A 22648-nucleotide genomic window follows, 5' to 3' on the forward strand; every position below is an offset into this window, starting at 1 on the left:
CTGTTCCTAGTGGTAATGAAAAACAAAAATAGAAGGCAAACATAAGAAGAAATAATATATAGGGACATTATTCAAAAATAAGATGAAATACTTAGCTTTAAAGTAAAAAGCACTAGATTCTCTTGTTTGAAATCTAAACAAACTAGATTTCCTTACTTGTCATTCTTTTTCTCAACTTTTCCCCAAACAAAAACAACTCTGCCGGCCACAGGGTTTTGATACTTGAATTGTTTTCTTATTTAAAAAAAAAATAAGTAATAATTGTGTCATTGAAATGGTTTGTTTTATATGTTAGCATTGAAATCCCATGTGATTTAATGAATTTAGGTGGAGTTGAATACACCAATTTCATATGCCTCTGAGAAAATAATACTTTTGAGGAGCTAGTATTATGAGATCATTTCTACTTTAGTATCTTATGTAAATGACACATTTTGTGCTTCTTAATTAAAAGGACAAGCCTAAAGTATTCTATATACAGTAAGTTTTTCTACATTCCAAAGCCCACCAAATATTGAATCTTTAGTAAGTCGATATAGTCACATTAGGAAGTGATGTTGTTTCACTTGCTGAAGCAGTCAAGAACAAAATGAATTTATAATGACTCTTTTAAAGTTTTTACATTAGTCCCTCATATGAAAATTATATCTTACCTTGGCAAACATACTGTCCATTTCCCTTTCAGTTCAGATCATCACAGTTAATAAGCTCCCTAAAGTATGATGACTAACAATGCCTAATACCACTTGTCCATTTGCCTTCACAAGAAGGCAGGGGTCTGCATCTCATATAATTACTTTAGAACCTCAGGTTATAAAGAAACAATTACACATGATGTCTAGCCAAAGTTTTATTTAAGTAAGTATAACAATGAAGTATTCTGGCAATATCTCTACAGTACACTAAAGGCAGGAAATATGAGTCTAAACATGGAGTGGTGTTTCTTTTTTCTCTTCTTTCACCCTTTTTAAAACATTTTTGTTATTTGTTTATGTATGTATGTATGTATGTATGTATGCATGCATGTATGTTTTATAGAGAGAGAGGGTCTTGCTATGTTGCTCAGGTTGGTTTTGAACTTCCAAGCTCAAGTGATTCTCCCACTTTGGTGTCCCAAAGTGTTGGGATTACAGGCATGAGCCACTGTGCCCGGCCTTCTTTCACTCCTATACTCTTTGTTGTTTTTGAACACTCATTGTGGTATAGATTACAACATCCTGGATTCAAATTCCAATTTGCAGCAATTAGTTGTATGGCTTTAGATAACCTCTCTCATCTTCTTTTTCCTCACCTACAAATTGGGGGCAATATCTTGATAGGTTTTTGTGAAGGTTAAATGAGATAATATATATGAGAGATACTGTGGGATAGCTGGCAAGTAGTAGATGATTTGTAAATGTTAATTTATCCTTGAATCCTCCATTGAAAAATATGAACAGATAACATTTTTTTCTTGGCTATTAATTTCTTTCTTTTTTCTTTTTCTTTTTTTTTTTTGAGACAGGGTCTTGCTCTGTTGCCCAGGCTGGAGTGCAATGGCACAACCTTGCCTCACTACAATTCCACCTCCCAGGTTCAAGCGATTCTCATGTCTCAGCCTTCTGAGTAGCTGGGATTACAGGCATGCAATACGACGCCCAGCTAATTTCTGTGTTTTTGGTAGAGATGGGGTTCTGCCACGTTGGCCAGGCTGGTCTTGAACTCCTGACCTCGAGCAATCCACCTGCCTCGGCCTCCCAAAGTGCTGGGATTACAGGCATAAGCCACTGTATCTGGCCTTTGGCTATTAATCTGTCATTTATACAATATTGTATCATTAATTCCCCAGCATCTAGTAAACTTTCTGTCATCCAGAGGTGCCCAAACACATGATGAATAAACTGAATTTATGTAATCTGTTTCTACTATTGCTGTTTTCTCCAGCTATTTCTAAAAGCACTGTAAGTATACTGGCTAGCTATTCCCCATACTGCCACCGTGGTTGGCATTTCACCAATAGAGAATTATGAATTTGGATAAAATACAACTCTTTCTAGGCATTTGTTTTTAAAATTCAAAAGCTTTTAGGAATGGTAATCATCTGGTTATTATGTGTCACTAATGCTTCATTGAAAATTAGTTTACAATTGCTTTTCTCTAAAACAGGTGCTGCTTTTAGCTGTAGAAGGCCCCTGGATACCAAAGAAAGACGGGCCAAAGGAAGAGGTTCTAGAATTTTAAAGAAATACCTCCTAAGTCAAGTGCCAAACACAGTAATAGATGTTTAATGAGTATTATCTTGTTTAACTCTTAAATTCCTTGAGGGGAGTATGACTATTCCCATTTCACTCATGAAAAAACTTGGTTTACAGAGAGGTTAAGAGGCTTGCAAGAGGTGACAAATTGAAAGTAATATGGAATTCACCCCAGACTTATCTCAAAGTTCATGTCCTTCTGTCCCAGTAGGATGCTCCTAGAAGGACACCAAAAGAGATGTGAAGGATGCTGAGGGGTACTTGCCTGCCTCATAGTTTTGCCTGGTGCTGGTCTTTTGCCATTAAAAAAAGTCACCAAAAACATAGTCCCTACTAGACTATGAGTTTAAGGACAGAGACTAGGTCTTACTCACCTTTGGAAACTTGGTATCTAATACAACGATGTGTGGAACGGGGTGATGCCCCAAGTCTTTTTATTAAAACAAATTTATTCTTATTCTCAGATCCTTTCAGTTTGTTTACCTAATACTACATAGCTCTGGTATTTACAAGATTTGCCTTCTTTCTATCAAATGTTCTTCTCTTTTACTTTCCAGCTGGCTTGGTTCAGACAAAAGTGATAACATACTTAGACTGTGATGTACTAAAATAAGTAAAACATAAGGATTTTTAAACACAGCATGCAGTTTTCAGATGGTATAGGTTCAGCACTGCATTTTAGATTACTGAGATATTAGATGATGACCTTGTTAGAAGCCATTTCTGTCCATCTCTAAAATCTTCTCCCCTGATACTATTCTTTGTCTTCCAGTGAATACCCCTAGGACATTGTGAGATGCATGTGTGTACCAAAAACTGAAAAAACCAAGATAACCAGGAACAGGCAGTCCTCAACAAAGTGGCATCAGAGGTCAGAGGCAGGGGAGGATGTGCAGGATGAGCTGAGCTGCCCCCACCTGACATCCTGCCCCCATTACACAGGAGCAGAGACCTCTCTCTCATAACCAGGCTTTCCGGCTATCCTGTCATAATATGTTTTAATCTTGAAAGCATGATTCTATATTCAAAGTATATGTTTAAAACAGACTTTACCAGTTGGATAGATGAGGGTATAGAGCTTTTCTCATTTTTATATGGATAAATTTTCTCCTAAGACTATTCGAAGGATCCCCTTTTCTTTACTGCCACAGCCTCCCTAATATTCTCAACTTATATGAATGTAATCTCCGTAGCTGTTGGTTTAAGGCCATAATTTGTAGGTCTCTCTTACTATCTTTTAAAATAGTTCCTTTAGTTTTATGTCTACAGGCTTTAAATTTTGATTTTCAATAGCAACTTGACAAGATTAATGAGCTGAAAATATATTTAACTGATACATCTTTTTTCTACTTTCAACAGAAAATTTCAAATTCAAGTTAATAAAACCCAAGTTACACCCATAAGTAATCCAAAAGAAAGTAGACATGAGTGTCAAAATTTTTTATACAACAGCTTCCTATAATATATTGAGATGCAATTATAAGTGGCCTCAAGTACATTTTCCTGGAGAAGTTGACTCATGTTACACACAGTTGGCAATATACACTAAGGTTGTGATTTGACCAACATTCCAAAGTGTGTAAGTGTGTGTATATATGTGCACAAATGCATATACAAAACTATACATACACACATATACATATACCTAATTCTGAGCATATATTTTACAATGCTTGATAATGCATTTCCTTTCAAAAAACCTATTTATAATTTTAAATGTTGCTTTACTTGTAACTACTTTGAGATCCTTCCAAAGAACATTTCTTGTTTCATCTTTGTATCCATTATGCACAGTAGGTACTTAATAATAAATGTTTGTTGAATAAGACCTTGGGTAAGATATAGCAAACAACCTAATACAGAGAATGGCCCTAAAAAAATATAACCTGAAACTATGGGGAATAATCACTGGCATACTTTCTAAATCCACAAAGTAAATTTACAACAATCCCAGTAAATATTACTAGGATCAATTAAAAAAACTCTTTGGAGATTGTGAGAGTTGGTTTCTAAGTTTGTTGCAGATTTTACAGCAATTCAGTGGTTTTGTGCACTTAAAAATTATGGCATGAAAATAAAAACAAAAAAAGAAAGCCCCTAAAATAAATTTAAAATATCTCAGAACAAGAAAAGTTGGCTGTCTACCTGTTGTTTTTAAATATTAAATATATAATGTCATTTCTATTCCTACTTTAAAATTTTTGTTATAAAAGTATTGGACCTGGCCAACAGGTATCAAATAACTATTTTCTCAGAATAACATATATTGTTTAAAATTTACCTACAAAAACAACAGTCACAAGTTAACAACTTTGCAATAAAATTTACCTCGCTGGAACTGGTAGTTTGGGGCAGAGAACAGAAGATTTTGAAGATGTAGTGTATTCAGAAGGCTTTAGGTTGTAGCTACATAGTGCTGAACCTGTTCAAAGAAAAATTATATGTTAGCTGGCAGAAGAGTCAGAAAAAATTCTCTCACTATCCATTTTAATTTTGTATCATTCAACATATGCAACTTTCCAAACATTATAGAATTCATAGAAATCTGATTTGATGTATAAGTCCTCAACCATTTAAAATTGATTCTTCTCTAAAATTACTATTAATGTAATTCATGTACAAATTTGAATTAATATTAAAGGTAATAATAAGTACTAGAACTACCTTTATTGAGTGTCAGGTTCTCTGCAAGATGACATTTATGTATTATACAATTTACTATAAGTCTATAAGGCAGGTATTATTAAGCCTACTTTAGAGAGAAGGAAATAGAGGCTAAGAGATAAGGTAAATAACTTGCCTAAGAACATAGAGCTAGTAGGAGTAGAGCTGGGATTAAACACCACGTCTCTTGACTACAAAGCCTGTGCTCAATTACATATTATGCCTGTTTTTCCTATGCCTACCATTACTAAATGTTTACAATTACTGCATTTAACTCATATAAATTTGGATAATACATTACTTATTTAAAAAGCAGGAAACATTCCTAACTGTAAATAAACGGAACAAATTGATAAAACTGATAAACTGATAAAAGTGATTCCTAGTTTTCAGAGTTTAAGACAGCTTAAATTCAACTGTAGATTGGTTATGCAAAAAAACATTAATTTTTCTGATTATATGGCCAACACATATCGAATATACGTAACATGTATACAGTGTAAAATTTACATAATACATTAATGTATTATATAATTTACTATAACTCTATAAAGCTGGTATATACATTAATTTCCTTAGTATAGAAAATTGAGAGGGATAAAGTCCACTAAATCCAACATAAGTCTTATTTTCCTGATCCGTTAATTTTAAAATACAGCAACTAGAATACTGGAAGGTTCATTGTATAATATATTGTTAAGTGAGGAGACCCAGGCTCCGGTTCTAATTTTGCTGCATTTCATCACAGAAACGGTTTATATTTTATTAACTTCTGTTCCCACCAGATTACTAATTTGGTCAAATACTTTATTATGAAATAAACAGAATAGCTTTGCATCTGTATTATGATGATACTGAACTTTTATATTATACCACCATAGAAAAAGCTTAAAATATAATGTGAACAGCAGACTGCAACACTGAGTTAATTATGGAAAAGGCATGTGAGCATAGGAGAAGGAACTGGAAGGGAATATAGAAAAAAGGATATAGCTTGATTTAATGGGACAACAAAATTGGGAACAAATTTATTTCATTTATATCTTGTCCTATCAATCAAAATAATTTTTAGAAAGGCACAAACCAACATTTAATTTAGCAATGCTGCCCCAAACCAGCAAAAAATCCAAGTGATTAAATATGTGAGCCTTAACAGCATACTGATATGAGTGCATGTAGCATATATTTTATATAAAGATAATCTGAGTAATCTGACAATGCAAAATATTTTTAAAGCGATAATTATGAGTTACATGGCACTGTTCTTCAAGTTTTTTAAGCTTAAAGTAGGCTCAATAAGAAACTAAGTTTTAAAAATTGTGCTTGACTATTCTTTTGCATTTTAATGATCTATTTTTTAAAAAGCTAAGGATGAATATTAAATATTTAACTCTTCTAAGAGCATTGTCTTTCACACTTGAATATAATGCCACTAGATTACATTTATAGTAATTTTGCAGAAAACATAACAATGGCAAGGAAACATTTTAGATTAATCCTGAAATAGCTAGGAGTCCTAGTATAGAATTGCTTAGGAGAAACAGCAACTGTGCCAATAAGTGTCGAGCACCCGATGTGATCATCAACTTCCTGATCTGAATTGTCAACTTATTTCTTTCAGAGTCCAAGATGGAATCGATTTGCACAAAATAAAAGGCCCTAACTAAAGCACTTTGTGTCAGTGCTGCCAAATACACTGCTTCATCTGAATTCAGTTAGCATAATCTCTATCCCCACCCTTTCTTAATTTAAAAAAGGAGGTCAGCAGGTGCAATGGAGTTCAATTTTATAAATACTTTCCCAGGATAATACTCAATGAAAGGATAATAGCCTTATCTCTGATGGTATTCTGGGACACAGGCCAGTACTAAATAGATCCTGTACTAAATAGATTAAAGGAAAAAGATCTTTACAATGTGTTAGTAGTAATAATCATAAGAAACCTTATACTGCTTCCTGCTCAAAGGGTTGATGAACAGAGAAGCCTCAATGAAGAACATTAAAACAATTCAGTAATGGCAAACATTTTACAACTGTTTTTCTTTTCATGTTCATTAGCTAAGCATTTTCAGTGAACATTCTGAAGGTAGTATTTTTTTTTTTTTTTTTTTTTTTACAGTGAACGTATAAAAAATACTTAGCACAAGAAGTTTGGATCTAACCAGTAGGACAAAGTTTTCCTTCTAATGTAAAAGCAGGTAAAAATTATACGAGTAATGAAAAGTAGAAAACTAAGAACAAAAGCTTATCTAAAGCATACCAGAGGTAATCCATGCAACTCAGCCGATGTTATTCAAAGACTATCAAAATGAGTGATCTTAGGAACCTAACTTTAGTGTATAAACATTTATCATGGCAAATGGTTACTATGGCCCCCAGAATGTTTAACTACTATAATTTTTCAAATGCTGTATAATAGTCAATTATTTAGTCTGAATTTATTATTCTTTAGCTCAATATCAGTTATATCAACTCCCCTAAGAGGTACGTTTCCATCAGAACACTCCAAATATTACAGATGAAAAAAAAAAGCAGTACTTCCAAGGCCTTCAATGCAATCACTGGCATATTTACAAGTGGAATTCTTTGCCCCTAAGCTGCCATGCTTCCTTTGTGCCATTTCTAATACTCAAAATTGGGTAAGTATTCAATAAACTCCTGGGCCAAAAAACATACGTTCTACAGACACCTCAAAAAAAAATCTTTGGAGAAAAATTAGTTCCACCATGTACCTTCTGACTTTATATTTTCTGTCCTGGTTAATGGTTCCACCATCCGTGAAACATACAAGTTATCCGACATCTTTTTTATCTACTGTTTTCCTATACCATTCAAGAGACACCACGTCCTGAGCATTGGACCTTCCTATGTTATCTCAGAACTTCATGATCTCCTACTGTGTCAGTTAAAATACTGTAAAGTGTTTCTCATCTCCATTCTGCGTATAACCATCAGAATGATCTTTGTACAATGCAGATTAGTCATATCACACCCCTATCCTCAGGATGAAGTCCAAATATTCTGGATTCAAGTTCCTCCTAAAGCAGGTCTCTACCTAAAACTCCAGACTCATCTCAACATAATAAACTACATACAATCAATGATTGCTGTTTAACAAGCTTCCAGGTTTTCACACACCACTCCCTCTGCTTGCGCTGTCCTTTCCCAGCTAGCACCTGAGTGTTAACGTCTGAGCAGAATTTCTACACACTACTCAAACTTCATCTCTTCTGTCAAGCCTTCTCTGACCCACCCAACAAAGCTATTTACTGCTTAGCTCTATGATAAAACAGGGCATATTCTTTTGTAACTTTTTGTTTGTATATCATCTCTATTTTTACAATGCAAATTCTTTGAGAACTCAAACCTTATGCCTTTGAAAAGTTTGGAACCTATATTTCCTGGTATATAGATGTCATCCAAAAGCCTTCTGTTGAATAAAACAGGTATCCTGAGTGGAGAAAAAAATGAAATAACTGTTTTTAATCTCTTATGTTTTGGTGTTATATGTTATATACAATGTTCGGATGCGTTTCACCATTTGCTACAAATATATGATCTAAAACAACATTCCTCAATCTTAGCATTATGACATTTTGTGCTGGACAATTCTTGGTTGTAGGGGGCTGTCCTGTGCATTGCAAGATGTTTAGCAACATCGCTGGTCTCTATCCACAAGATTCCAGTAGCCTCCTCCTAAGCTCTCACCCAGTGTGACAGCCAAAAATGTCTCCAGATGTTGCCAATTTTCTTTGAGGAGGCAAAAGCCTCCTCAAAGTTGTGAACCAATAGTTTAAAACATCACATTATTTGAAAATAAGATACAAAACAAAGAGTTTCTATGCTGGGGGCTAATTTTTCTTGCTTTAAAATTTTGTTTAATTTACCACCACAGTGATATTTATAGGATAGATTAAAATTAAGGAAAAATATTCCTTAAAACATGATTTAAATATTTGCAACTAATAGAAAAGAAAGTCTCTCAATGCAGAACAGTTTTTACTATGACAGATTTCCATTGCCTTGTGATGTCTAATGAATTTAACCTCCTTTTCACTAATTAAGAAACACTATTTATATGCTGGGAGAATGGAAGATAATTTTCCAATTTTAATTCCTAGTAACCCATGAAAAGTATGGACATATTTGTAATTCCCAAGAAGCATCCACCTACAGAAATTAGCCAGGTAAGAATGTGGCATCATCTGTCAACCACTGTTGGCACATACTAGGCATACATAATAAATATTTGCTAAGTGAATTAATTTTGAACATCTATGTACGAGACTTCTACTAGGTGTTGTGGAGGATAAGGAGAATTCTGACTCAACTATACTGCAAACTCCTTAAATGTGGGGACTGTACTTTGTATCTCTGATGCATGCTTAATGGGTACTAAGTATTTGTTGAATGAAAGAATTAGTTTAAACTGCAGTATCAAATGTAAGGATTTTCCTTCTTTTTAAACAACCAAGCATCCTTGCTGATCTCTGACTTGGAGGCAATTAATTCAGTTGCTAGAGTTGATCATTTCATTCATTTATAAATGATATCAAGTCAAATCTTTTGACTTACTGTGCCAAAAAGAAAACATAATTACTCTGGGGTTTAAGTTTTATTGATACTGACTGGCAAGAAAAAGGGTAATATACTGATCATCTATTGATACTGACTCTAAACTAATAACCAGATAACAATAATCAAAAAGGCTTATTAGTATTCACAATTAGCATTATCTGAATGGACCACATAATCTGTTAAAGTTTTTAATGGCTAAACAGTAATCATTAAGAAAACACCAAGCTTCATGGCTCTACTCAAAATGTGAACACGGTCTCAGGGCAGGTTATAAAGCTCTCAAATTTTTTTCAAAATATTGTACATTGAAGAAGCATTAGTAAATGGGAGTGCTTTTTCCACATACTATAAATGGGAGGCAAACAAAAGGAAAATAAGATTTCTGCCAGACTTTACTACTGTGTTAGGGAAGATAAAATACATATTATAAAACAGTTTGATAAGAATAATGGAAAAGGTAATAAAAATTCCATGTGAACTATTAGCACTGAGAACCTATAGTCAACTCCTAACTTACTCACAGGTTATGTTCATTTATATTTATTTATGTATTTATGTATTTATTTTTTTAGAGACAGGGATCTTGCTATGTTGCCCAGGCTGGCCTTGAACTCCTGAACTCAAGTGATCCTCCTGCCTTGGCCTCTCAGTAGGCTGGGAATACAGGCATGTATCACCTCACTCGGAAGATTGTGCTCATTTCTAAACTGCCATTTAGAATTTAGACAGCAAGTGCAAAAATCAAAACAATATGCAAAGCATCTGGTGCAGTCCATGGCATACAATAGCTACCAATAAATGGTATGTTGAAACAAAACCCGGGGCATAAGTCTGGTGTTTCTATTCCGATTCAGATGCCCATGCTGAACAATGCGGACAGTGGAGTGAAGTGAAGGGTCGTCTATGGACCAGAGATGCTGGGTCAGAATTAGAGGGGGGAGAGAGAAAGGAGAAGAACTGTCTGAGCAGGCATTGTCTTCCCCTTCCCTTCACCACCTGTCTTGCAAGATGCATTGGTATCTTCACCACCTGTCTTGGTATGGCTGGGTTGAGATGAAAGCTGAAGGAGGGAGATTCTTCTCTCTCACTATAATGTACATAGTTCCCTCTGATCCATGGGAATACATTCCAAGACCCCTCGGTGGATGCCCGAAGCTGTGGATAGTACCAAACCCTCTATATACTACGTCTTTGCGGTCTGGTAACTGATAGGGCTACTAAGAGACTAAGTGGTGGGTAGCATACACAGTGTGGATATGCTGGACAAAGGGATGATTCGTGTCTGGGTGGGATGGGGCAGGTCTGTGCAAGATTTTATCATGCTACTAAGCAAAGTGCACAATGTAAAACTTATGAATTGTTTATTTTTGGAATTTTCCATTAAATATTTTCAGACTGTAATTGACCATGGGTAACCGAAATCGAACAGTAAAACTACCGATAAGGGAGAACTACTGTAGCGTTATTTGAATTTTCAAAAATAATGGTAATAAGGAGGAAAGTGGCCTGTTCATCAGACTGAAGAGAGGGAAAGTGAAAGTAAGATGGAATTCATGCCCTGCTGAAAATAAGAACTCAAATAAGAGCATTTACCAGATGGTTTCAGTTTTCTCTGTAGGGCATAAGTTTAGGAAAGAGGACAAACAAGAGGGCTTGAGAGAAGAGATATGAATAATCACTTGGATAGCATTATAAGGGAGATAAATGAGTTACTTAGAGATGAATAAAAAGAACTGATTTCACAGAAATACTGGTTAGATTGGAGAACAATTTACCTGCTGGTGTCAACTCACACAGATAACAGAATTGAGGATAAAGTTTTCTGTGAGAATGAGAAATTATTAAGTGGCAATAGAGGAGAACAGGGAATCCAGCCCATCATTTTTTCAAATAACATTTATGGATATCTACTTATCTACTATGGGAGCCTCTATATTAGGGCCTGGATATTCCCAGATGAAAAGAGCATGAGCTTGCCCCTAGGAAATTCATACACAACTGCAAGAAGTTTGATACTGAGTCCTTATGGTATTTGGCAACTTCAATTCTTTAAAGGCAATTTTTAAACTGTTTTCTTCTCTAGCATTATATATTTATAATATTTGTGTTATATGAATTATGAACCATAAAAACAAATGCACATTTGTACCCCCACCACCCAACTCATGTACTAGCATTCACAGTTCTTTTATTATTATTTTTTTATTTTTATTTATTTTTTTGAGACAAAGTTTCGCTCTTGTTGCCCAGGTTGGAGTGCAGTGGAATGATCTCAGCTCACTGCAACCTTCACCTCCCAGGTTCAAGCAATTCTCCTGTCTCAGCCTCCCGAGTAGCTGGGATTACAGGCACCTGCCACCACGCCCGGCTAATTTTTGTATTTTTAGTAGAGATGAGGTTTCACCATGTTGGCCAGGCTGGTCTCAAACTCCTCACCTCAGGTGATCCACCCACCTCGGCCACCCAAAGTGCTGGGATTATAGGTGTGAGCCATGCGCCCGGCCAGCGCTCACATTTTTATATTTGTCTGCCTGCCTTTCAAAGCTCTTTGTAATATGACAGCATCTCCACAATACCAATCTAATTTCCAGCTATTTCTTCCAAACTCTCTATTGTAGTCATACTTGACAGGGGCATTCCACAAACTCTAAGTGCCCAAGAAAATATCTTCTTTTTCTTGTTTAAAAGAAACAAAGATTTGAGGAAATAATTTATTTGCCTATTAAATACATTTCTTACAACCACCACCATAGGAACCAAGAGCTTCTTCCCCTTTAATTTCTAGGGGTAATAAAATTTCATGTGAATGGATGGTTGTAAATGCTAAAAAGTACTTTCAAATGTTGTCATGGAAACTTAAAATTCTTTGAAAAGGATTGATATTATCCTCTCATTCTAGTAAGAAACATGTTATATTGCCTTGCATCTTAAAATTAGGTATAAAATTAGCACTTAAACTGTTACTACCTCAAACAGGACTCTTCTTTCATGAACTTAATAAAAATTATGATAAAATAAAGACAACATAAAATTACTATCGTAATCATTTGTAAGTGTACAGTTCAGTGACATTAAGTACATTCAAACTGTTGTGCAAGAATCACCACCATCCATCTCCAGAACTCTCTTCATCTTACTAAACTAAAACTCTTCACCCATTAGACAATATCCCCATTCTACTCTCCCTGCCACCCTGGCAACTATCATTCTACTTTCTGTCTATATAAATTTGACTACTCCAGGGTGGAATCACACAGTATTTGTCCTTCTGTGACTGGCTTACTTCACCTCGCATAATGTCCTCAAGGTTCATCCACGTTATAGCATGTGTCAGAATTTATTTTCCTATTTCTTATTGCGGTAAAAAAATGCATAACATATAATTGACTGTCTTAACCATTTTTAAGTGTACAGTACAGCACTATTAACTATATGCATATTGTGGTGCAACAGATTTTTAGAACTTTTTCATCTTGTAAATCTGAAACTCTAGTCATTGAACCACAACTCCCTTTCTCCCCCTCCTTCAGCTCCTGGCAACCACACTTCTACTTTTTGTTTCATGTAAGTGGAATTATGCAGTCTTTTTCTTTTATGACTGACTTATTTGACTTAGCATAGTGTCCTCAATTTTCATGCAAGTTGAAGCATATGATGTTTCTTTCCTCCTTTTTTAAGGCTAAAATAATCTTCCATTGTATGTATACACCACATTTTCCTTGTTTTTGTTTGTTTTTGAGACAGGGTCTCACTCTGTCACCCAGGCTAGACTGCAGTGGCATGATCTCAGCTCACTGCAACCTCCTGGGCTCAAGAGATCCTCCCGCCTCAGCCTCCTGAGTAGCTGGGACTACAAGTGCGTGCCACCATGCCTGGGTAATTTCATGTTTTGTAGAGATGAGATCTCACTACGTTGCACAGGCTGGTCTTGAACTCCTGAACTCAAGCGCGCTTCCTGCCTCAGTTTCCCAAAGTTCTGGGACTACAGGTGTGAGCCACCACGACTGGTAGTTCACCATATTTTCTCCAACCATTTATTGGTCTACAGACATGAGGTTGCTTCCACCTCTTGGCTATTGTGAATAATGCTACAACGAACATGATTGTGCAAATATCTCTTCAAGATCCTCTTTTCAATTCTTTTGGATATATTCTCAGAAGTGGGACTGCTGTATCATATGCTAATTTTATCTTTAATTTTTTGAGGAACCTACATACTATTTTCCATAGCAGCTGCACTGTTTTACATTCCCATCAATGGTACACAAAGGTTCCAATTCTCTACATCCTCACGAACACTTGTGTGATTTTAGGTGTGTTTTTTTATAGTAGCTCTTCAGATAGTCTAGATATTAACTCCTTACCAGATATCTGATTTATAAGTATCTTCTATGGGTTGACTTTTCACTTCTGTTGATTTTTGTCCCTTGATGTACAGTTTTCAATTGTGACATAATCCAATTTATGTATTTTTTTCTTTTGTTGCCTGTGCTTTTGGTGCAATTTGGTGCCATTCAATAAACTACTGCCAAATGCATTGCCATGCAGCTTTCCCCTACATTTTCTTCTAAGAGTTTCTGCAGTTTTAGCTCTTACATTTAGGCTCTTTCGTGGACTTTACACTATCCCCTCTTACAGACTTGAAAATTTCCCACTTAAGTTTGAATTATATATTAAAGCTATTTCTCTCTGAAATTAATGACTGAGGTTTATATATTTGAGGCTAAAAGGTCTGTGTATTTTCTAACAGAAATATACTGTAACAACATGCAGACATAGATTCTAATAAAAATTACTTGCTACTCTTGAATCAACTTGCACCTCAAAAGATAGAAAAGATAACTGAATGGCCAGGTGTGTGGCTCATACCTGTAATCCCAGTACTTTGAGTGGCTGAGGAGGGAGGATTACTTAAGGCTAGGAGTTTGACAGCCTGGATAACATGGTGATACCTCATTGCCACATAAAGTAAAAAAATTATCTGGGCATGGTGACACATGCCTATAGTCCCAGTTGCTCAGGAGGCTGAAGCAGGAGAACCACTTGAGCCCAGAAGTACAAGGCTGCAGTGAACCATGACTGTGCCACTGTCCTACAGACCAGACTACTGCACTTTACTCTGTCTTTTAAGCAAGAAGAAAAAGAAAAAAAATCAGGTAACTTACAAAGACAAAAGAAGGAAAAATAATGCAAAAAGCAGAGAAATAATTCTCTCAGTGACAAGGGTAATATTGGAATTAAATCTTACCAGGTCTAGTTTTAAGTTACCAATTCAAACAACAGCATAGGTTCTTTTGAGAAGTTCAGAAATTTCAAGTTAGGGTTGCTACTCAAATAAGGTATTTAGGCCCCTATACCAAAGGCTCTCTCTCTGATATAATTTTATAGCTTTTCTATTCGCCTGTTAAAATTTTGTCTTCTCTATCCTCCATCGTTGTACTTCTTGATGCTCTCATTTTTTATGGCTACCTTATTGACTTATTATTCATACAGCTGGCACAAAACCCCAATGGTACCTTTGTAGCTAGGCACCAATTTAAGAAGTCTGTTTTCTGAAATAATGTTTATTCATTAATAAATCTTGAGCACCTACTTTGTGCAAGACACAGTGAGAAATACAAAGCTGTAAAACCCACCAGGAAGGTCTTCTTAACTAAACCTGAACAGGCCACAGTCAGTATCATATTCACTTAGAAGGATACCAGCCTGGAAACAAAGCATACCAGCAGGGGAGCATGGGGCATTTCTCCTCCAGGAAACATCTCAGCAGGCCACACAGCTAACAAGGACCTAGCTCTCTTCTAGCCCTCCAGATGACAGCTCAGGTTCAAGGGACCAAGACTCACAACCAGTGGGTTTGAGAAGACATGTTGGAAGATAGTTCGAGACTAGATCATAGCTTCGAATGATAGCATAAGACATATAGACTTTTATTTTTTACTATGGATGCTTTCTGAGCAAGGGGTTAGCATTGATTGAAGCTCTAGGAATATTAACATGGCAGCAGTATATAAGACAGCTAAAACTAGACAGAAATTGGAGGTAGAAAGACTATTACATTCCACTAGTGGAATAATATTAATAATTATAATGATAATAGCAGCAGCCAATAATTTTTCTTAGCAACTTAATATTTGCCAGATACTGTTCTAAGCATTGTTCATGTATCAAGTCCTCATAACAATCCTATGAAGTATATTAGGTATGAATATTGTCCCTATTTCATAGATGTGGAAACGGAGGCAAAGAGAGGTCAAGTACTTTGCCCAGGGTCTCACAGCCAGTGAGTGGTAGGAGCAACATTTGAACCCAAACAATCGCACTCCGGAGCGTATACTTTTAACCACTCAACCACATCACTTGTCAGAGTATACTCACATTGTCTAAAATTCTGGAAAAACCCTTAAGGAAGGGCTCACCTCTCCCTAAGAAACCTTATAATGATGAGGCTGGTAGTTCTGGTAAGAGGCTCAGCAACAACACATGTGGGGATACCATATGGGAATTAAAAATGAGATCGTGAAGAGTGGTTGGCACTTCTTTATTCAAGTGCCTACCAAGTGTTCAGTATTCTTCATACATCATCTTACTTAATCTTCATAACAACGTATGAGGGAGTATTATTTTTAATCCACATTTTTTCAGATGAGGAAACCTAGGCTCAGAGACCTTTTACCCTTTACCCTTATTACAGAGGCAGTCAGTGACAGTCAGCACTGGAATCCAACCCAAATCAACCCATGCTATCCTATGCTGAGGGCATGGAACAATGGAACAGGGATACTGCCAGCCTGGAAGGCTGCAGTCCTCCCGCCTTCAGAAGGCTAGCATCCCCAACAGGAAGACACTGGAGCCATGCTAGTGTGTGCAGCGTTATGGTTCCAGGCTGTCTGTCCACCCAGCCAGAAGTTGTACCCACTGGATACTTGAGTTGGTCCTTGTTCCAAGGAACCAGCACCAGCCTGTGGATCTGGGCAGGACCAAGGCAGCTCTGAGGATTCCTACACACAAAATACAAGCATGAAACCTCAAAGAAATTCAAAAACAGGGGCCTCTACAAAGGGTGGTTAAAAAAACGATTCTCAGAAAAGAATTGAGGCAAGCCATGTGGACCTGAGGATGGTACCTACAGATAAAATGCCTCAGAGAACAGAGCTAGATTTCAGGAAACTATGTTAGTTTTCTCAGCTAATTCCCCTATGTTTGGCCTCAAAATTTCTCACAATTATTTTTAGAAAAAGAGCTATGACAGAACATTAAATTTAAAAAGCAGAACACAAAACTATATACACACCGACTCATTGAAAAAGTACTGATGCTGGAATTTTAATTTCTACTTCTTATTTTTTCTGAACTTTTCGAATTTCCTATAATATGCATATGTTACATTGCTAACCAGGGTTTTTTATATATATATATATACACATACACACACACACACACACACGTATATATATTATTTCAATATATAAAATGTGTTTCAATTTATATAAATGTGAATTGAAATACTTTTAACCAATCCTTGGGAAGGGGGAACAAGAAACAAATTTTACCTAGAGTGGTTTAGTAATTTCCAAACACTCAACAGACTACATCAAAGTCACCTGAGATATTTATTTAAAAAATACTGACTTCCAGAGCGCAAAGACCCACTCAGTCAGAATTTGCTGGGTGAGGCCCAGGAATCTGGAGTTTAACAAGCTCCCTGGGTGACTATAATATTTTTTAGCAAGGAAGTCCAAAATTACTTCAATTATCTAAGGTTCCTTGATAATTTATTTAACACTAGGGCAAATTTATATTTAACAAAGAGAACAAGGTGATAGGACATAGATTTGAATGGCCTAATGTCTCACCATTCATCTCTGCAAACTTCTGAACATCACTCAGAGTTTTCAGTTCTTGCCTTGGACATGCTGCTACACACAGTGCTACAGACTTAATCTTCCGGTTTATCAAGTCCAGGTTGCATGGATCCAAAAAGAATACATACCTAAAGCATGGAGAAAAAACTGAGATATTATTTCACAAAACACATTGTGGGTCACTGCATATTTGACTAAGCCTAGAGCAAAGAATATCTATTCCACATTCCTCCACAATAAAAATCTCATCATAAATACATTTTTAAAAAATTGCTTATAAACAGACTAACAGTGGGAATAGGGGAATTGTAGGATTCATAATTATCATGATCTATTTTTCTAATATTTAAATGTTTGTATTGTACACATGCATATTTTATAATCAGAAATCATCTATTTTAGTTTTCTTCAAATCATTAATTTTTTATTTTGTCAAACTTGTACCAAAAAAATTATTGGAGTATCATAATACTGCTATATAATATAGCATGAATTGCAGTTTATATATAAACTGTAAACTTTAGTTAATAAATATAATTCATTCATTATATATAATTCATATAAACAGAATTATATAATTCCAAAAATGAATATATATTATAGATATCAATGAATATATACAACTGAATATATAAAGTTAAATGGAGACTAGAGGGAAATACACCAACATTTCAACTACAGTCATCTCTGGGTATTAAAATAAAGTGATTTTTAATTTATTTTACCTTTCATAATCCGCATCTTCTAGAAAGAATGCCAATTACTTTTGAGCTGATATAACTGCAGTAAATATTGTTTATTAATAGTTAAATACTGTCCATTACAGATAGACAAAATAATCCCCAAATCTGAAATTATACCCTTTAAGTTCTGTATACTTGTATTTTAGGAAAGGGAAGATTAATTAGAAAGCATACTGAAGCATGTATTTTTAATGTTATAAAGTAGATGAGATGATAAAGATTGTAGATGTTAACATTTGCTCAAAGAGAAAATAAGGGCTAAACATTCTCAACTGAGATAAGCTAAGTGCAATAATATGGATCAAGGAAGGGAGTACAAGAAGGAATGCTTCCACCTAAAATGAATCTCCAGCCAGGGTTCAATTCCACTGAGTTCATAAGAAGTTTTATAAAATCATGCATCTGTCAATAGCCTTTCACACGATTAAACTCTGTTGCTATGCAAAATGTGGTTTCAAATCTGCAACAGGAAATATAACCAAATATAAAAATTAGGAGAACAAACTGAAAAGCAGAAAAGGTAAAGTCAATACATACGCTAAAATGGAAACTTTTATATGAAGGGGAAAAAAAAAGTAAGTAGGAAAAAAAAGGGGGGCAACTACAGAGGCCTTTGCAGATCAAGTAATTCTGCACACTTCAGCACAGCAACGGGTCTGGGAACCCGGCATGAAGTTCAGGTATAACTTACCAAACTGAAAGAAAACAACAACAAAAAAAACGTGTGTGTGACCCTATCAGTGACTCCAAACCAGTGACTCCAAATGTTCTATCTATACAGATAGAAGGAAAGAAAAAAAGCCAGGCAACATGAGGTTTAGAAGTAGGTTTTGTGGACTGTTTCCATGGCTGATAACAAGGAAGTAGGGCATACAGAGAATTGTTTCTGGCAACTTCTGAGTAGAAACAAGCATTCCCTTACTAATTCTCCCTTCTTCTATCCTGGGAGTCTGACTAAGCATGTCTATGCCTGTGACCCTGTATAATGAATTGCACAAAGACAGATCATGGACAGGGAACAATCAGGTCCTTGAAAAATGTGTCATAAAACCTTTGAATCAACCACTACTGCTATCACCACCACCACCACCACCACCACCACCATCACTGCTACCATTGCCATCACCACCACTGTGATCACTACTAAGAACACTTTTTTTTTTGAGATGGAGTTCTGCTCTGTCACACAGGCTGGAGTACAATGGCATGGTCTCAGCTCACTGCAACCTCAGCCTCCCAGGTTCAAACGATTCTCCTGCCTCAGCCTCCTGAGTAGCTGGAATTACAGGCGCCTGCTACCACACCTGGCTAATTTTTGTATTTTTAGTAGAGACAGGGGTTTCACCGTGTTGGCCAGGCTGGTCTTGAACTCCTGATCTCAGGTGGTCCATGCACCTTGGCCTCCCAAAGTGCTGGGATTACAGGTATGAGCCACTGCACCTGGCCTAATAATACTTAATGATAAAGACTTTTAAAAATGATAGCCAATTTTGTTGAGTACTTACTATTTATCAGACACTGTATTAAACCCTTTACATATATTAACTCATATAATTCTCACAGTAATTCTGTTGTGTGTTTCTCTATGGGGTGGGAGTTGGGCAGTGGAACTGGGATGAGAGAGAGGCATTGAGTACACAGTTCTAAGTGATAAGCAATGCCTTGAGAACCATCTGGGGAATCACACCACAGTAGAAAAAGAAGCTTAGGGAAAAGGGAAAAAAAGCCAGAAGCTGCCTGGGCCTTGTTGCTGGGCCTAGGCTGGATCAATGACAACCTCTTGAGAATAGATGCACTGTCCGTCCTGCAGGCTTCAGCCTCCTCCAAGGGCAAAAGTATCCCTATTACATTTCTAACTTCTTTTATACCTTAAAACATATTCCTTTGACTTATGCTAGTGACTGGGCAGCAACCTTATCCCTTGCTTTAGTCAGACCAATGTGAACTTGCTTTCTGGTTCTCTCTTAATAGTTCTCTGACCTTGGAAAATATATTTATCCGTCTGACCCTCAGTTTCCTTATCTGAAAAATTACATATCACCTATTTTATAGTTTGTTGTAATGTGATCAATAATATATATTAAGCACCTAACATAGCATGCACTCAGTGATTTGTGTCATCACCACAAAGAATACTACTTGCTTTCCACACATTTTACATTTCATAGTAAGGAACTAAACTCAACACTTTCTTATATGGGCATAAAACAGGGATACAATACTAATATTTAGTTTTCATTTAGGAAAAAAAAAAATCTGTGTAGGAGTATTCATGACTAAGGGTAAAGTCATTACCCCCTTGAGAACCAAGTACGCCGCCAAAACAGATCCAGCACAAGGAAAACAAGAACAGGAGGGCGAGAAGAATGCTACCATGACTATAACTCTCTGAAATTAACACTGCACATTTTTCAGCCTGTGTATGTGGTTTGAAAATATCTAAAAACTTACTTGAAATGATATCTTCAAGAAATACACACTCACACACATGACATGCTTACACTCCATATCTTACCTGCCCTCCATAGTCTAAGAATATGTTAAGCTGGGTAGGTGCAGTGGCTCAAGCCTGTAAACCCAGCACTTTGGGAGGCCAAGACGGGCAGATCATTTGAGGTCAGGAGTTCGAGACAAGCCTGGACAACATGGTGAAATCCCATCTCTACTAAAAACACAAAAATTAGCTGAGTGTGGTGGCGGGCAACTGTAATTCCAGCTACTTGGGAGGCTGAGGCGGGAGAATCGCTTGAACCTGGGAGGCAGAGGTTGCAGTGAGCCGAGATGGCGCCACTGCACTCCAGCCTGGGCGACAGAGTGAGATTGTGTCTCAAAAAAAAAAAAAAAAAAAAAGCAAAAAGAAAGAACGAAAAGAGAAGATATTAAGCTTAATTCTCTATGCATTTCACATATTCAAATGCACACACATAAAGTTAAAAATAACATGGAAACCTTGATCGTAGGTCCAGATTCTATTAACATTTGTTGGGTGTTTAGGTATTAGTCACTGTCACATTCAAGACCTTATTTGATCTTTGCAACAACTCTGTGAGGTAGGGGTCATAACCATTCCAAAGATGTTAAAACTGAGGCCTTGAGGCCTAACCACCAGGCCCAAGAGAGCTAGTAGGTGCCAAAGCATGAATTCAAACCTAGTACCTCTGATTCTGAGTTTCACTGTTTCCATTCTGCACTATTCCAAAATATTTCCTACAAATATCATTAGTAACTTTAACTGTTCTCTATTAACTTTGAATATTGTTTCCAGCATTCTGAAGTTCATCCAATCCATGGCAACATGCTTGCAAGTAATTATATTTTAACTAATTCATATTTAACTGAATATTTACAGAGGAGGCAAAGTGCGTGTATCAAACCAATTTATGATTTATTAAAATTGCACTTTCTTGCCTTTTGATTTGAAAATGTCCTTAACCAGGTAAATAAATGCTTACATTAGTTTTTCACTTTTCAGTTTAAACAAAATGAACTGATAGTTTTATTTTTATTTTTAGACAATGAAACAAATAATCGTAATAAGCATGGCACTGACAAACCAGATTATTGTAACTGAAAACTACAGATGAGTATTTCAGCTGAGAGGGTAACACACAGTATCCGCCTAGTTTCACTCCCGACAGGGCAAGGATCAGGCAAGAGATGCAGCACATACATTTTGAAAAAGCTTCTCAGGCCAACTCTGATTATTTGCCTTGGCCTCCATACCTCCTCCTTCTCTACGCCATCTCCAAGGTGGAGAGCCCATGTCACAGATATTCCATAAACCTAAGTTAAGAGCAAGTTTGTCGTTGTCATCCTCAGTGAATCTTTTACTGAGCCTTTTGATAATTTAAATACAGGTTTAAGTTTCACATCCTTTAGAGGAACAGGAATAAATAAAATACCAAAAGTGAGAATGAAAGACAAGAAGCAGTAAGAGAAAAATACTCTATAAACAAAACAGCCTAGACACCTGCAGGCATTGGCATATACAATATGCACATAGCATGATCAGATGATACAGAAATGCATTTGCAAAGGGAATTGCAAAACAGCCTAAGTAAGCTTTGAACTTAAAAGGTAGATGGGAATGGAGAAAAATGCTCAGACCAAACTGCAAAGCAAACATTACAGAAGACAGCAGGTAAGGCATGTAAATGTGTATTTATTACAGTTGGGGTGGTTTCCAGAAATTATTTGAGGAACAGAAAAAGGTTTATTTTTAAATGGATATTTTTGAGATACAATAACAAATTATCCCAAAAGGTAGGAAAAGGAGAGATGTCTAAATAAAATGCTCTGTCTACGCAGTGAATGAGGGGGACAGATGCACCAAAGATGAAAACAGGATGAGACAAAGGAGGGACATTAAATCACTGAAACTCAGGAAAAAGGATAAGAGTCACAAAAGAAGTGACTTTTAAAGCTGCGCTCAGAGCAAGAAGATGAAAATGAATGATACCATGCCACAGAAGGTTTAAAACTCATTTAAACTTCTGTTTTGCTTTTACTTTCTTTACTGAAGATAGGAGAAGGTAAAGACAGTAAGATTCATTGATAATTTACT

General features: G+C 36.2%; 1 protein-coding gene across 13 annotated transcripts in view; it reads right to left on the reverse strand.

Annotated features, from left to right (window-relative positions):
* The window catches only part of SLC44A1 (solute carrier family 44 member 1), a 197849-nt gene that overhangs the window by 86464 nt on the left and 88737 nt on the right, over positions 1–22648 (reverse strand). For all 13 annotated transcript variants that reach the window (XM_077968385.1, XM_015117154.3, XM_077968381.1 and 10 more), the window contains 2 exons: positions 17333–17469; positions 4563–4656 (listed from right to left, as the gene is read on the reverse strand). In XM_077968385.1, coding sequence (XP_077824511.1) covers positions 4563–4656; positions 17333–17339 — 101 coding nt within the window. In that variant the 5' untranslated portion in view covers positions 17340–17469. The remainder of the gene's footprint in view (positions 1–4562; positions 4657–17332; positions 17470–22648) is intronic.

The sequence above is a fragment of the Macaca mulatta genome, chromosome 15 (genome assembly GCF_049350105.2).
Source record: "Macaca mulatta isolate MMU2019108-1 chromosome 15, T2T-MMU8v2.0, whole genome shotgun sequence".
NCBI lineage: Eukaryota > Metazoa > Chordata > Mammalia > Primates > Cercopithecidae > Macaca > Macaca mulatta.